This window comes from Barbus barbus (genome assembly GCF_936440315.1).
Source record: "Barbus barbus genome assembly, chromosome: 12".
Taxonomy (NCBI): Eukaryota; Metazoa; Chordata; class Actinopteri; order Cypriniformes; family Cyprinidae; genus Barbus; species Barbus barbus.
In genome coordinates, this window is record NC_136740.1 from 11,734,481 (window position 1) to 11,750,046 (window position 15,566).

The 15,566-nt window shown below is 36.6% G+C and overlaps 2 protein-coding genes across 2 annotated transcripts in view; one reads left to right on the forward strand and one right to left on the reverse strand.

Annotated features, from left to right (window-relative positions):
• LOC306878152 (beta-chimaerin-like) overlaps window positions 1–10,749 on the forward strand; it is a 57,164-nt gene extending 46,415 nt beyond the window's left edge. The window contains exons 10-14 of the mRNA XM_079430309.1: window positions 3,677–3,850; window positions 5,287–5,364; window positions 5,613–5,750; window positions 8,736–8,841; window positions 9,263–10,749. Coding sequence (XP_079286435.1) covers window positions 3,677–3,850; window positions 5,287–5,364; window positions 5,613–5,750; window positions 8,736–8,841; window positions 9,263–9,434 — 668 coding nt within the window. The 3' untranslated portion in view covers window positions 9,435–10,749. The remainder of the gene's footprint in view (window positions 1–3,676; window positions 3,851–5,286; window positions 5,365–5,612; window positions 5,751–8,735; window positions 8,842–9,262) is intronic.
• Window positions 10,750–12,783: 2,034 nt separating this feature from the next.
• On the reverse strand, window positions 12,784–15,114 carry LOC306878399 (peptidyl-prolyl cis-trans isomerase FKBP14-like). Its single transcript, XM_079430733.1, has 4 exons — window positions 14,763–15,114; window positions 14,181–14,332; window positions 13,754–13,881; window positions 12,784–13,420 (listed from the first exon to the last, which is right to left on the reverse strand). The coding sequence occupies exons 1-4, from the start codon at window positions 14,957–14,959 to the stop codon at window positions 13,262–13,264; spliced, it is 636 nt and encodes a 211-aa protein (XP_079286859.1). The 5' UTR covers window positions 14,960–15,114; the 3' UTR covers window positions 12,784–13,261.
• Between the last annotated feature and the right edge of the window lie 452 nt (window positions 15,115–15,566).

The window sequence follows — 15,566 nt, forward strand, 5'->3', positions numbered from 1 at the left end:
TGCAAACATCACCACAAACACTAGGGTGTTGTGCGTGGTTCCCAGAGCAGTGCTATATGGCTGTTAGGGTGTTCTGGATGGTTGCTAGGTGGTTGCTTACTCTCTAAAGTAAAAAAAAAAACTCTTAAATCTTAATGATGTTCTGGTCCCTAAATATTATATTCTGGTTCAAAACCTGTCCTTATGCCACATAATTTGAGATATCATTAATGTCTGTAACACAATTTGTGTGGGGTACATTATATGCTGACGTTTAATTCTTAAAGAGTTTTTTTTTTCAAATATCAAGCCCTGAGTATGAGCAAAGACCTGTAATATGGAAAAAGGTCACATTTTACAGTAAGGTTTTATGTGTTAACATTTGTCCATCGAGTGGCTGACATGAAACAACAATGAACAATACTTTTACAACATTGTTTGTACTTGGGCTAGTACATTTTTAATATTTTAAGTTTTATAGTATTTTAAGATTGAGTATATAAATTAATATGAGCTTATATAATGTATATATTGAACAAACAGTAATAAATATACTTTGATATACTATGAATAAAGAGTAATAAATAGTACATTTATAGCTTAAAGTTCGCCCAAAAATTAATATTCTGCCATAATAACCCTCATGTCATTCCAAACTAGAACATTTTTGCTGTTTTTGTCAGTTTTAATCAAGGGAACTCAAAAGCTTCAAACTCCCAAAGCAACATAGTCAGCGTTATTTTAGTTTCATTGAGGTGATATTACAGTTTTTATTAATATTTTGAATTAGATTTTATGTTTAGATTTTCTGTTGTCAGTTGTGTTTGCTTTGTATTATTATAATTGTTGTATTGTTTTTATTATTTTATTTCCATTTTAGTTTTAGTTATTTTAGTACATCAAGTTAAACTAAATGAAAACGAGAAATATTTCTTGGCAGCTGGGAATAAAAATAAGCTTAATATGTTTTAATAATTCTGTAAATAAAATGTTTGTCTTATTATTTCTGTTATACTTTTTTATCATTCTATTTTATTTAATGTTTATTTTATTTTGAGTGATGAAAATGTTTTAATACTAAATGTTTTAGTTTTAGTTAACTATAATAACCCAATGGAAGTGGATGAAGCCAGTCCATAAATGGTAAAATACTCAATTTCAATGGTACAGCCACAAAACATATACTCATTATGTAGTTGTGGACTGTTAGTTCATGACACCTACAGCCCGAATTCCAGAAATGCTGAGACGTTTTTTTTTTTTTAAATTTGAATAAAATGAAAACTAAAAGAATTTAAAATCACATGAGCCAATATTTTATTCACAATAGAACATAGATAAAATAAATGTTTAAACTGAGAAATTTTACAATTTTATGCACAAAATTAGCTCATTTAAAATGTGATGCCTGCTACAGGTCTCAAAATAGTTGGGACGGGGGCATGTTTACCATGGTGTAGCATCTCCTCTTCTTTTCAAAACAGTTTGAAGACGTCTGGGCATCGAGGTTATGAGTTTCTGGCGTTTTGGTGTTGGAATTTGGTCCCATTCTTGCCTGATATAGGTTTCCAGCTTCCAGGGAGGCCAATTCAGCACTCAGCCTCTTCTACTATGAAGCCATGCTGTTGTAATAGCTGCAGTATGTGGTTTTGCATTGTCCTGCTGAAATGCACAAGGCCTTCCCTGAAATAGACGACGTCTGGACGGGAGCATATGTTGTTCTAAAACCTTTTATATACCTTTCAGCATTCATAGTGCCTTCCAAAACATGCAAGCTGCCCATAACGTATGCACTTATGCACCCCCATACCATCAGAGATGCTGGCTTTTAAAGTCTCTCTCCCTCTTTAGCCCGGAGGACACAGCGTCCGTGATTTCCAACAAGAATGTCAAATTTGGACTCGTCTGACCATAAAACACTTTTCGACTTTGAAACAGTCCATTTTAAATGAGCCTTGGCCCACAGGACATGACGGCGCTTCTGGACCATGTTCACATATGGCTTTCTTTTTGCATGATAGAGTTTTAGTTGGCATCTGCAGATGGCACGATGGATTGTGTTTACCGACAGTGGTTTCTGGAAGTATTCCTGGGCCCATTTAATAATGTCAATGACAGAATCATGCGATGAGTGATGCAGTGTCGTCTGAGGGCCCGAAGACCACGGGCATCCAACAAAGGTCTTCGGCCTTGTCCCTTACGTACAGAGATTTCTCCAGTTTCTCTGAATCTTTTGATGATGTTATGCACTGTAGATGATGAGATTTGCAAAGCCTTTGCAATTTGACGTTGAGGAATGTTGTTTTTAAAGTATTGCACACTCTTTGACAGATTGGAGAGCCTCTGCCCATCTTTACTTCTGAGAGACTCTGCCTCTCTAAGACATCCCTTTTATAGCTAATCATTTTACAGACCTGATGTCAATTAACTTAATTAGTTCCAAGATGTTCTCCCAGCTGAATCTTTTCAAAATGTATTGCTTTTTCAGCCCTTTGTTGCCCCTGTGCCAACTTTTGAGACCTGTAGCAAGTATCAAATTTTAAATGAGCTCATTTAGTGGAAAAAAAGTGGAAAATTTCTCTGTTTAAACATTTGTTATGTTCTCTGTTTTATTGTGAATAAAATATTAGCTTATGTGATTTGAAAGTCTTTACTTTTCATTTTATTCAAATTTAAAAAACGTCTCAACATATCCAGAATTTGGGTTCTATGCATTAAAGGGATAGTTCAACCAAAAATGAAAATGATGTTGTTTATTACTCACTCTCATGTCGTTCCAAACCCGTGAGACCTTTGTTCATCTTCAGAACACAAATTAAGATATTTTTGATGAAATCCAAGAGCTTTCTGACCTTGCATAGACAGAAATGCAACTGACACATTAAAGGCCCAGGAAGGTAGTAAGGACATTGTTAAAATAGTCCATGTGACATCAGTGGTTCAACCTTAATGTTATGAAGCTACGAGAATTTGTTTTGTGTGCAAAGGAAACAAAAATAATGACTTTATTCAACAATTTATTCTTCCTTTAAAGATGTCCTTACTATCTTTCTGAGTCTTGAACGTGTCAGTTCCGTTGCTATCTATGTAGGGTCAGAAAGTTTTCGGATTTCATCCAAAATATCTTAATTTGAAGAACGAACGTCTCACGGGTTTGGAATGACATGAGGGTGAGTAATTAATGACAGAAATGTAATTTTTGGGTGAATATTGTGTTGCTGAAAAGCAAATAATAGATTGCAAACTTACAGATTCCTGATTCAAATTAATAAAATATGTGTAAAACAGTTGGACACAAAATTCAGGCTAGAAGTGTATTCGGGGGCGAGAGCAGAAGAATTGTTTTTCACTTAAGCAGGTGTCCATCATGCACATGACAAGAGGCCCCTGATATACACCTGCAAGCACATACGTGTATGTACTGTATGTAGGCCCGCTGGCAAACACACCCAGAGTCGCACAAGGCTACGCTCTCAGAATGACAGAGCCACAAACACAAGGCAGAATGTGACTGATATTCTCACACTTTAACACCCAGTTTGACTGACACACACCTGTTTCTCCATGCATACTAACCCTCCATAAGACCCCTAGACACACACACACATACACACTTTGGGTCTCCATTCTCTTGGAGTCTGTTTTTTGAGACAACAGGGTCACGCTCTTCTAACCTTTTGACCTGTTACTCTTGCAGACTGTGGGCTGAACGTACACAAACAGTGCTCCAAACTCATGCCCAGTGACTGTCAGCCAGACCTCCGCAGGATCAAGAAGGTCTTCAGCTGCGATCTCACCACGCTGGTCAAAGCCCACAACACGCCACGGCCGATGGTTCTGGACATGTGTATCAAAGAGATCGAACACAGAGGTACTGATCACTTCTAAAATGGAGTGCTAGAACATTTTAATATGGAGATCCCAGATCTTCTCTAGCACCTGTGGCCTTTAGGAAGGCACTTAATCACTATAGGCATCTCACAGTTGCCCTCTGCTCTGGCGTCTCCTTGTCATGTATCAAGATGTGCAAACATTCTCCACATTTTGACTCATTGGGTGACGCCTTCCATTAAACAGAGCATTCTTTGAGAAATTAGTTAATATATTAGCAAATTGACATTGTGCTTGCTATATTTGAGAGAAAAACAAATAAAATAAAATAACTTTGTTTCAATCAGTTTCTTACTATAGAAAGAAATATAATATATAATATAAATATGTATTTGTATTGTAATATGTATTTGTTTTTTCACTTGTGCTAGCCTAAAAGACTGAAAACATTTTACAAAAAACAGAAAAGTAAAATATGCTACTTTCCACATACAATTTCAGTGAAAAGTAAATATTTATGTACTGATAGCCATAGTTTTGAAAACCAGTGCTAGAAATGAAAAACAAATATGATTTTAGGGTGAAAAAATATTATTTTAATGTTCATCTCGCCTTTCTTGCAGTGGGCATACTTAAAAATGAGTTGACATTCTTTCTGTCATCTTTAGCTTGCTCACTGGAGTTTGTAAGGCTTATTAAAATAAATGTTTTTTTTTTTTTTAATGACACGCATTACATATTACAAAATATGTATTATTACAGTGTAAGGCTGCAAATACAAACAAATAAGTATGAACATGTACAAACGCACACAAATACACACACACACACACACACACACGCATATATATATATATATATATATATATATATATATATATATATATATATATATATATATATATATATATATATATATATATATATATATATATATATATATATATATATATATATATATAATTTGAAATCATATGTTTAGATTGTATTTTAATCATTTGCTTTGGCATAATAATTATTATGGCATTATAATTACATCTTAATATACCATTTTGTTTTTTTACTTGTATGTTATAAGATATCTTTATACATGAAATGATATAGCTGCTTTTGTATTTTATGAAGATGGTCCCTCACAGGCAGATCCTTATGTTTTGGGGTCGTCACTTTTGTCCTGTAAAAATGGCAAAAGGAGGAAAAATTACATTTTTATAACTGTATAACAGTTCCACATAATTAAATTTTCCATAATGGAGAATCAGGGATTAAGTTCCTATACACACATGTGAGTGGATGATAGATGAACTGGGCAAGACACAGAATATCCAATTTATCAAAAGGATAATCAAAACATTAATTGATTATCTGATTAGTTGCTAGTTGCAGTCCCAGTTTGATGAATACTAATTTACATGTTTACCTCCAAGTCCACTGATTGGATAGTTGAAGTAAATGTGTTACTTCTGCTTCTTCCAGGTTTGAAATCAGAGGGTCTGTACAGAGTATCAGGCTTCACAGAACACATAGATGATGTTCGACTGGCCTTCGATAGAGGTTTGGAGAGGTTTAGTATAACTGTTTGTGCCTCAAACCTGATGTATTATAGGTGTTCAACTAACATTTGGTCTCTTCACATTCACTTACATGCTTGAATGAACTCATAATCCTTTATATCACTGTTATTTTATCAACATGCAGCCTGGATGGAATAACCCATGCTTTTCCATTCAAAACAATGTATTGTTGGGACGGTATAGTGATTAATCTGTTACTCATAACTGATAACTAATTCTCCTTTGCAGATGGTGAGAAAGCAGACATCAGTGCCAATATCTACCAAGACATCAATATAATTGCCGGAGCTTTGAAGCTTTATTTGCGAGATCTGCCCATTCCAGTTATCACATATGACGTCTACTCCAAATTTATTCAAGCGGCCAGTAAGAGATTATAACTATATATTAATTATAAAATATCAATTATATGCATTATAATTAACGAGAAATTTTCTCTTGTATTCTGTTTTGATGATCATTACTTTTGAACTATTTTGATCTTGTCATTAAATACCCTTTGATTCTGGTACAACACTTAAATCATTTATGTCAATGAATATATTGATTAATGACAATGAATTAATAAATTTTGAAATGAATGAATGACTGAATGAATGAATGAATGAAACAATCAATCAATCAATCAATCAATCAATCAATCATTTATTCAGAGGTCCAATATAATTTGACAATGACATTCAAAAGTTTGGGGTCAGGATGATTTAATTGATCAAAAGTGACGAAAACATTTTTAGATTAGATTAGATTCAACTTTATTGTCATTTATGCAGAGTACAAGTACAGAGCTAATGAAATGCAGTTAGCATCTAACCGGAAGTGCAAGAATATAGTGTTTTATATACATATAAGTGCAGAGTAAGTGAAGATATGATTTACAGAATGTACAGTGGAATTGCTATATACAGTATTGAGCAGAGTATATACAGAATATAAATAGGAATGCAATGTAGGGATTGTATGTACATTATTAACAGAGCAATGTAGATTATATAGATTACAGATTATATATATACACATTATGAACAGCAGAAACGTGAGAACAGTGGTAATAAATAAATACAGCTGGATGAGTGTGCAAAGTATTGATAGAACAATGTATTCTATGCAAAATAGCAGTAGTGCAATATTTTATAGAAATAGTTTACTGTGCTTGTACAGTAACAACTTTAGACAGTTTATAGTGTAATAACTTTAACAATGTGCAGTCTGTGCAAAATATGAGTAGTGCAAATGCATGTGTGTAAAGTACTGTGACCAGTGCAGTAATAAGCAGGTGCAGGTTAGATTGGTGGTGTGGCGTTCAGAAGTGTCACAGCCTCGGGGAAGAAGCTCTTCCTGAGCCTACTAGTGCGAGAGCGTAGGCACCTGTAACGCCTGCCGGATGGAAGGAGGGTGAAAAGTCCATGGTTAGGGTGAGAGGCATCCTTGATGATGTTTCTTGCCCTGCCCAGACAGCGCTTATAATAAATGTTCTCAATGGAAGTTAACTGGGTGCCGGTGATCCGTTGAGCAGTTTTCACCACCCGCTGGAGTGCTTTGCGGTCAGATGCGGAGCAATTGCTGTACCATACTGAGATGCAGTTCGTGAGTATGCTCTCAATGGTACAGCGGTAGAATTCCACAAGGATCCTGGGATTCAGGTGAACTTTCTTAAGGCTCCTTAAGAAGTAAAGGTGCTGCTGTGCCTTTTTGACCAGAGTGGAGGTGTTATGGGACCAGGTGAGGTCATCAGAGATGTGGATGCCAAGGAACTTGAAACTCGACACACGCTCCACTACAGCTCCGTTGATGTAGATGGGTGTGTGTGCATGACTCCTAGTCCGCCTGAAGTCCACAATGATCTCCTTTGTCTTCTGGGTGTTTAGTTGTAGATTATACCACACAGCCAGGTGCTGCACCTCATCCCTGTAGGCTGACTCATCGTCATCCTTGATCAGACCTACCACCGTGGTGTCATCTGCAAATTTGATTATGGTGTTGGAGCCATAAACAGGAACACAGTCATGGGTGAAGAGGGAGTACAGGAGAGGGCTCAGTACGCAGCCCTGTGGCACGCCGGTGTTCAGGGTGATGATGGAGGAGGAGAGGTTATCTAACTTGACGGACTGAGGTCTGTTAGTCAGAAAATCTAGAATCCAATTGCAGATGGGTGTGCTGATTCCAAGATGGCTGAGCTTGGAGATCAGCTTGGAGGGGATTACTGTATTAAATGCAGAACTGAAGTCTATGAACAGCATTCTCACATGTGTGTTTTGACTGTCCAGGTGGGTGAGGGCAGAGTGAAGTGCTGTTGAGATGGCGTCCTCTGTTGACCTATTGTGGCGATAGGCAAATTGGAATGGGTCTAGTGTAGCAGGGAGACAGGATTTTAGGTGGGATGCAACCAGTTTCTCAAAACACTTGGCAATGATGGGGGTTAGTGCAACAGGACGGAAGTCGTTAGGGACCGAGGCAGTGGAGTGTTTCGGTACTGGTACGATGGTGGAGGTTTTGAAGATAGTGGGGACAGTTGTTTGGGCCAGGGACAGATTGAAAATGTCCGTGAAGACCCCAGCTAGCTGCTCCGCACAGGCTTTAAGCACACGACCAGGTATTCCGTCAGGGCCAGCTGCCTTCCGTGCATTCACCTTACGCAGAGTGGAGTAAACATCTGATGTGGAGAGAGTGAGAGGCAGTTCACTGGGTTGATGCTCAGCTTTGAGTGAGATCTCCTTATTATTTTGATCAAAACGAGCATAAAAGTGATTGAGCTCGTCTGGGAGGGAGGCAGAGCTGGAGGGGGGCACAGTTGTTACAAAAGAATTGTATCTGAAATAAATGTTGTTCTTTTTAACTTTCTATTCATCAAAGAATCCTGAAAAAACCTCATGGTTTCCACAAAAATATTAAGCAGCCCAATCATTTTCAACCGTGTAAATAATAGGACATTTCTTGAGCACCAAATCAACATGTTAGAATGAATTTTGAAGGATCATGTGACACTGAAGACTGGAGTAATAGCTGCTGAAAAATCAGCTTTGCCATCAAAGGAAAAAATTGTAAATAAACATTGCTTTTTATACTGTACATTTGATCAAATAAATGCAGCCATGGTGAGCATAAGAGCAAACATTTTAAAAATATTTAAAAATCTCCAAACCTTTAGCAGTGTAACTTGTAAATGAAAAAGTATAATAATACAAAAATAAATCATTTTCATTAGTGGTCTCAGATTTTGGACTGTACTTGCTAACATCAGTAAAGTGTGTCAAATAGTGGCCAGTTTTAGCAGAAAAACTGATTTTGCACAATTCTAAACAGTATTGTGCAAAACATTTTCTAACATTTTCTTACACTTTTTGTTATCAGAAATAACAGACCCTGATTCTAGACTGGAGGCAGTTCATGATGGTCTCCTCCAACTTCCTCCAGCCCACTATGAGACCCTGCGGTGCCTGATGACACACCTGAAGAGGTAAAGCGGTAAATGTATTGAATTTCCACACACATTTACTGCTCCCTTAGGTGCCGGTCCCATAGTTCGTTGCATGGCTCTGTACCTCATTGAGCCGTTGGGTTTTCAAGTTTTTGTTCCATTTAAGCATTCTCCCTGTGGCTTTAAAGAGTGATTTTACTTCCTGTCACCCTGCAATATAAAACATATAAGACTGATTAGAAGGAAACGAGAAACACAATATGGCACTTTAGCTCAGTGCACTTCAGGAACTAAAAAACCTACACAATGATCCTCAGGGATTTGTGCTTTACCTCTAACTTGCCAAGCCAGCTTTGCCACATTTCCCCATCCATGGAAAGTATATCAGTTACCTACCTGCATGTTTATTATCAAAACTGTATTGTCTGAGGTGTTTTTTCCACATTTCTCTATTTATCAGGGTCACCATGTATGAGAAGGACAATTACATGAACTCGGAGAACCTAGGAATCGTTTTTGGCCCAACACTCATGCGGCCCCCGGACCTGAACACACTTACCACTCTCAACGACATGAGATACCAGAAACTGATAGTTCAGCTCCTGATAGAGCATGAGGACATCTTGTTTTAAACAGCTGAAATGAAGACATTGCTTAAAGACTTTAAAGAGTGTGTACATTTTAAAAAGCAGCCTGCCACAAATTTCAAAGATATTATGTTTTCTCTTGTGTGTACAAATTTGGACATTTTATGCACATTTCACTCAAATGTGTTTAAATTCCCCAAACAAATACTGTTAAGCATGGAGAAAATGAACATTCGTGTTGAAAACAGAATTAATTATTATTGATGGGCATTTTATTTAAAGGAATAGTTCACCCAAAATGAAAATTACCAGCAAATTTGGATGTAGATTAGTTTGTTTCCCCATCAGAACCGATTTGGAGAAATGTTGCGTTACATCTCCTGCTCACCAATGGACCCTTTGCAGTGAATGGGTGCCGTCATATTCAGAGTTCAAACAGCTGATAAAGACATCACGATAATCCACAAGTAATCCACACGACTCCAGTCCAACAATTAACATCTTGTGAAGAGAAAAGCTCTTCACAGGATGTTAATTAATCATGATAATTGATGAACTGGAGTTGTGTGGATTATTGCAATGTTTTTATCAGCTTTTTGGACTCTCATTCTGACGGCACCCATTCATTGCAAAGGATACATTGGTGAGCGAGTGATATAATGCAAAATTTCTCTTCTGATGAAGAAAACAAACTCATTTATATCTTGAATGGCTTGAGCGTGATTAAATATTTAGCAATTTTTGGGGGGTGGACTCCTTTGAATCAAATTACAGTACCTTTTTATACTGTATGAAACTATGGTCAATTAACATACAAGATATTGTGAAGTATGATTTTAAAAAAAAAATATATATATATATATATATTTTTGGGTTATGATGTTGGTAAATGTATGTGTGCTATGAAGGCAAGACAGTTAAGATCATGTGTAAAGCACTTTTTAATTTTACATGGAGTGTAAATAGTTTTCTTTTTTGTTCACCCAGTGTTAATGCTGTGTTTAACTCATGCCATATTTTTTTCGCCCCCTGACAACAATTAAGTGATCTACGTCATCACCCTGTGAATGGACAAAATGTTTCTGTGAGCTTTTAGTTAGTGCTTGTCCCTTCCTCCTTGGACTTGGTCCCATTTCAGTGATTTCGCTAAAATATTATTCAGTTATTCACCTTGAAAAAAAAGTCCACATGTGGTACCATCACCTTGGTTTGTGTTCCTTCAAATTGTTTATTTGATAAAAGGCCTTTTTTTTTTTTTTAAATTGAAGATATTTCTGTGAATGATTGTAATTATTATAATTGTAATTTATCAAATGCTGATTTATGTAAATCTGGTTACTTTTAAATCTTTTTGACAGTCAAAATGAGCTTCTGAAAGTTTGTGTGTTATTACTTAAAGCTGCAACACCTCACATTTATTTGCAGTATGTGAAATATGTTGCTGTAATTGATGCTTGGTCAGCTCTCTTTAGGCGTTGGTTTTCTCTAAGCTTGGTTTTCTTGTTCCAAATTCAGGGGTGTGAACGGCAGCATTGTTTTAGTATAAGACAGCTGAGACCGTATATGCCCCAAAGTGACTTTTTCACCAAATCACAGGTGAAGTGAGAACCTGAAAGCAGCTTCCTGAGGGCAGTTGCAGCAGCTCAACAGACCAATGAGAGAGAGAGGAAGGAGGGCATATGAGCAACAGGTGAACTATAAATGAATGAATTCATCACTCATTATAGTTTGGACAGAGAGATGGAGCACTGTATGATGTTATGAGTTAAGATATAGACAGAAAAGCCACAAGTTCTGCTGGATGTTTTCTTAAAAGAAACAAAAGACTTGATAGTCAGTCTCTGGCTGGCAATAACGCACCTGAAGCTAAGGTGAGTGTTTCTGAAGGATGAGATAGATAGACAGACAGACAGACAGACAGACAGACAAACGGATACACAGATAGATAGATAGACAGACCGATAGATTTGCTTTGAAATGTAAACATTTAAAGTATGACGAGTTAAACTAACTAGATATGATAGATAGATAACAAACATAGTAATTTAAATATATTGTATGTATACAAATAAAAATGTTCGCACATAATTTTATAAACGTTAATATATGCATTTCAGTGTGAACTGAAGAATAAGACAGAATGGCAGACAGATACCCCTGGTGGAAAAACTTAACTGGAAAAAACAAGAACCATTTTAAAGAAGGCCAGCAGGAATTTGGAAATGCGACGTCGGTGAAACAAACCGGCGGCGACAACAAGAACGGCAATCTGATCAGCAACGAGACGTACGACGACTCGCAGCTGGAGCCTTCCTTCAATGAACACACGTGCCGGAGAAATTGGACAGTTTCACGGTCTGGCCGTTTTAAGGAGAAACGAAGAGTGCGGGTCACAATGCCCGTGAACAACTTTTATGACAAAAACGTTGCTGCAGCAAAATAGCAAGCCAGTTTACGATGTGTGTATAATAAATGAAGCCGTTTACACTGCAAGCGCGTGATGCGTCTTCAGGAATTGTGGATGGAATCTTGAGAAGTTATAATTTGGTCTGGTTGCGTAGTTCGCTTGCAGTGTGGCGAGGATATTATGAAGAACACCATCATTCGGTGGAGCCATTGACTTCTGTGTCAGTGACTGACTGTAATGACACTGTTACATTCTGCAGTAACCTGGGATTTGTCTCTGCTGATCAAAGGATCCTAGACGCTGAACACTTCATGAATTCTTCAGTTATTTGCCTATAAAGAAAGACATTTGCTCTGTAGGCGCAAGTAACGAGCCTATTTATTGTTTGGTTGCTTGCTTTTTTTTTCCAGAAAAGTCTCTTATTTAGTATTTAAAAAGGGGATTTTTAAAGGAAACGTTTTTTAGATGAAGGATATACAATATATTATGTAAATTTTACCTTTTCAGTTCTGTTTGGGGGACAGTTTTGTTTGATTTACATGAATGTTGCACCAGTGAAAAGTTATTGGTTTCGAGGTTTTATCCAAAATGATTTGGGATTGCAAATCCACAGGAGCAAACTAAAATGGAACTGTAAACTTTACGCAAATTTTACAACAGTTTATGTTAACTGTGTAATGCCACAGTAAGAATGGAATGTTGTTAAGCGTAACTGAGTATGCTGTTGTATGCAAATTATTATACACACCACACTAGTCATCTGCATTATATAGGTGTGATGATGACTGTCATCTGTCAATGAAAGGCCACTTGACTACATTTTTACTGAGCGTCTCATCGTTTTCGATAGTTTTGCCTATTATTAAACATTACATTTTCTAAGAGTACTGTATGTGAGACATTTGAGATGATCAGTTATTTTGTGTCATGAAACCGGCTAAGAGAAGAGCTCCCTCTAGTGAGGGTGTATAAAACTACAACGTTAATAGTGATGAGCAGCACAGAACTGATATACTTTATTCACATGTAAATACTTGTATGCTACTCCAGACAAATTGACCTAAACATGTTCTAAATATAGTAAACATTATAGCAAAATTAATCTGAAAAAATGACACACGTACTATAAAAAAATCAACACTGAAATGTTCTGAAATATTCATTGTTTCAGCCAGCAGGCACTTTGGGGAAAAACATTCTCTTTGAGCAGAATTTAACACTTTGCAATTGAAGAAGACAGGCTTCAAATACTATAAAAGCTAAATCATACCACCACCTAAGTGTAGTTAAAAAAACAAAAAGAAAATTATAATAACTTACAGACATGATCTAGATAACAGAAAACTTGTTTAGAACTACTGAAACACGACATGAAATGATACCGACAAGCTGTAAATGTCAAAGAAAAAAAATACAGAAATCTCTCTGAAAGTAAACATTGTTGTCATGCAGGAGTGTGAAGTATTTATAGTTCATCATGTTTGTAGGTGAACTCCCGAGCTGATATAAATCCATCATTATCTTCATCTTCTTTTTGGAAGATGTCCTCAACCATCACTTCATGATGGGTGTCATTGGGAGCATATCCATGCCTTTCAAACTCTTTACGCAGGTATTGTTTGACCTAAAACAGAAAGGTTTAGAGTAACACAAATAAATCACTGAAATGTATTATTGGCATTGATGGTTCCATTAAAATCCTTTAACATTCATGTAACCTTTCAATTGCACAAAAAGTTCTTTATGGTGAAAAAAAGGTTCTTTAGATTATTGAAACATTCTTTAGACAAAGGAAAAAATGGTTCTATGAAAGGTTCTTTGGGGAACCAAAAATGGTTATTCTACTGCCTTGCTACAAGACCCCCTTTTGGAACCTTAATTTTCAAGAGCGTATAATAAATCTCATGCTTGACGGACAGCTGCTTTCTGACGCACAGAAACGTTTGTTTCGACAAACCTCTGCTTTGGAAAGTTTCCAGTCATCATTGATGTCCATTTCCTGAAAGGACTCATGTGATCTAGGCCCATTTCGGATCTCAATGATCTCAATGTCAAAGATCAGAGTGCTCTCCGGAGGGATTTTACCTGCGAACAGAGCATAGCCGTAGTCAATATAGCTAATCAGAGTTACAATTCCTATAGGGGTATTTTAGACAGACTTAATGCAATGTCAAAGACAAATTTAATAGCAGAAGGTGAACACCTTTATGCATATGCTTTACTTACTTTTACTTTGTCATTTAGGAGACGCTTTTATCCAAAGCGACTTACAAATAAGAAAAAGTAACAAACTAAAAGTTAACACTCTGTAAATACTCTGTACACACCCATTTAAGAAAATACAGAAATTAAATAATTAAATAATATGCATCTTGTTGACACACCTTTGCCCTCTTTGCCATAAGCAAGAGCTGAAGGGACAGTCAGTTTCCTCTTCTCCCCTGCACACATGCCTTGAAGACCCTTGTCCCAACCCTTGATCACCTCACGGATCCCCAACGTGAACCAAACAGGGTTTTTGTCTCCATGATGGCGGCTGCCAATTACAAGACATATGCATTAGTATTAAAGGCTATAGACATGCACACACTATTGGAAAACTTGAGTTGGTAGCAAAGTTATGGAACATGGTAGGTGGTTTCTATCTGGTCTATTCGCTGGTCCAAACTAATCCATCTTGGGTCAGCAACACACCAACGAACGGCTTGGGGTCAAACTGGTTTTTGGATCAAGGTAGCTGACCAGCTAATGATCATTCTGGACCAGACAGAAACCAGCTACAGTAGGCCTACAATGTTGCAAAACATAACTGTTTAAGCTTAAAAAATGTGGGATTCAGCAACAATAAACACATTCTGACAGTTAACCAATGCATTCTCATTGCAAAAGGGCAGGGTTGGGTTAATAAAGCCTGTTCTTGCAGTGTGTAGCCTATTTGCAGTGTATGAACATGCATTAGATGTCACCTGGAATGAAACATTGTGCCATTAGTCTCCAGAAAGCCTTCGTAGTGAACCAGAAGAATATCTCCATATTTGGATTTACGATGACAAAGGAAAGGTTTGTATAGAACTTCTATTTTCACCTCTGGTTCCGGAAGTTTTGCTCCATGCACGTAAAAGAATAATGCAGAAAAAATGCATGTCCACAATTCTGGAATCATCTTAATATAAAGAACAGTTTAACACTCTCTAACTGTTCAACTAATGTTTCATGCACAACAAAGTTCTCATAAAACTTCCCAAACTACAAGTTGTACTGCCGCGACTACGTGGCAAGCGAGATTTCTACAGGGGTCTCTCCCAAACTAGGGATGTCCGAATCAGTCCGATCCATGAACGAGTCATTCTTTCGAGTCGATTCTTTTCAATGAATCGGTTGAAACTGTTCACAAACTTGAACAGTTACAAATTGACATGTTTATACATGAATGAAAGATCATGAATTTGACTATTTTTCTGAAAACGCAAATTACATTTTGTTTTATGAGCTTAATTATGACTTCAACAAGTTGGGAAATATCACAATTGCAATAAACAGCTTTATTAAAAAAATATTCAAAACGTTATAAACGACAGAAATTTTGCCAATTAATGTACCGGACATGTTTATGACTGTATTACATATTAAAATATCTGAAATTTATTAAAATGTTAAACTTACAAAATCTTTTTTAGATAAGAGACAATGAATTTGGTTTATAAAAATACAAATGATTTATTTAGGGTCTAAATTACACTTTTCAAATCAACGACCGTTTAATTTAGAGA

Excerpts from the sequence above, each read along its gene's own strand:
- LOC306878399 (XM_079430733.1), bottom strand. The coding sequence starts at position 14,959 with ATGATTCCAGAATTGTGGACATGCATTTTTTCTGCATTATTCTTTTAC. Across the intron at positions 14,333-14,762 it reads GGCACAATGTTTCATTCCAG|CCGCCATCATGGAGACAAAA; the intron begins GTGACATCTAAT and ends TGTAATTGGCAG. Across the intron at positions 13,421-13,753 it reads GGAAACTTTCCAAAGCAGAG|GTCAAACAATACCTGCGTAA; the intron begins GTTTGTCGAAAC and ends TTTCTGTTTTAG.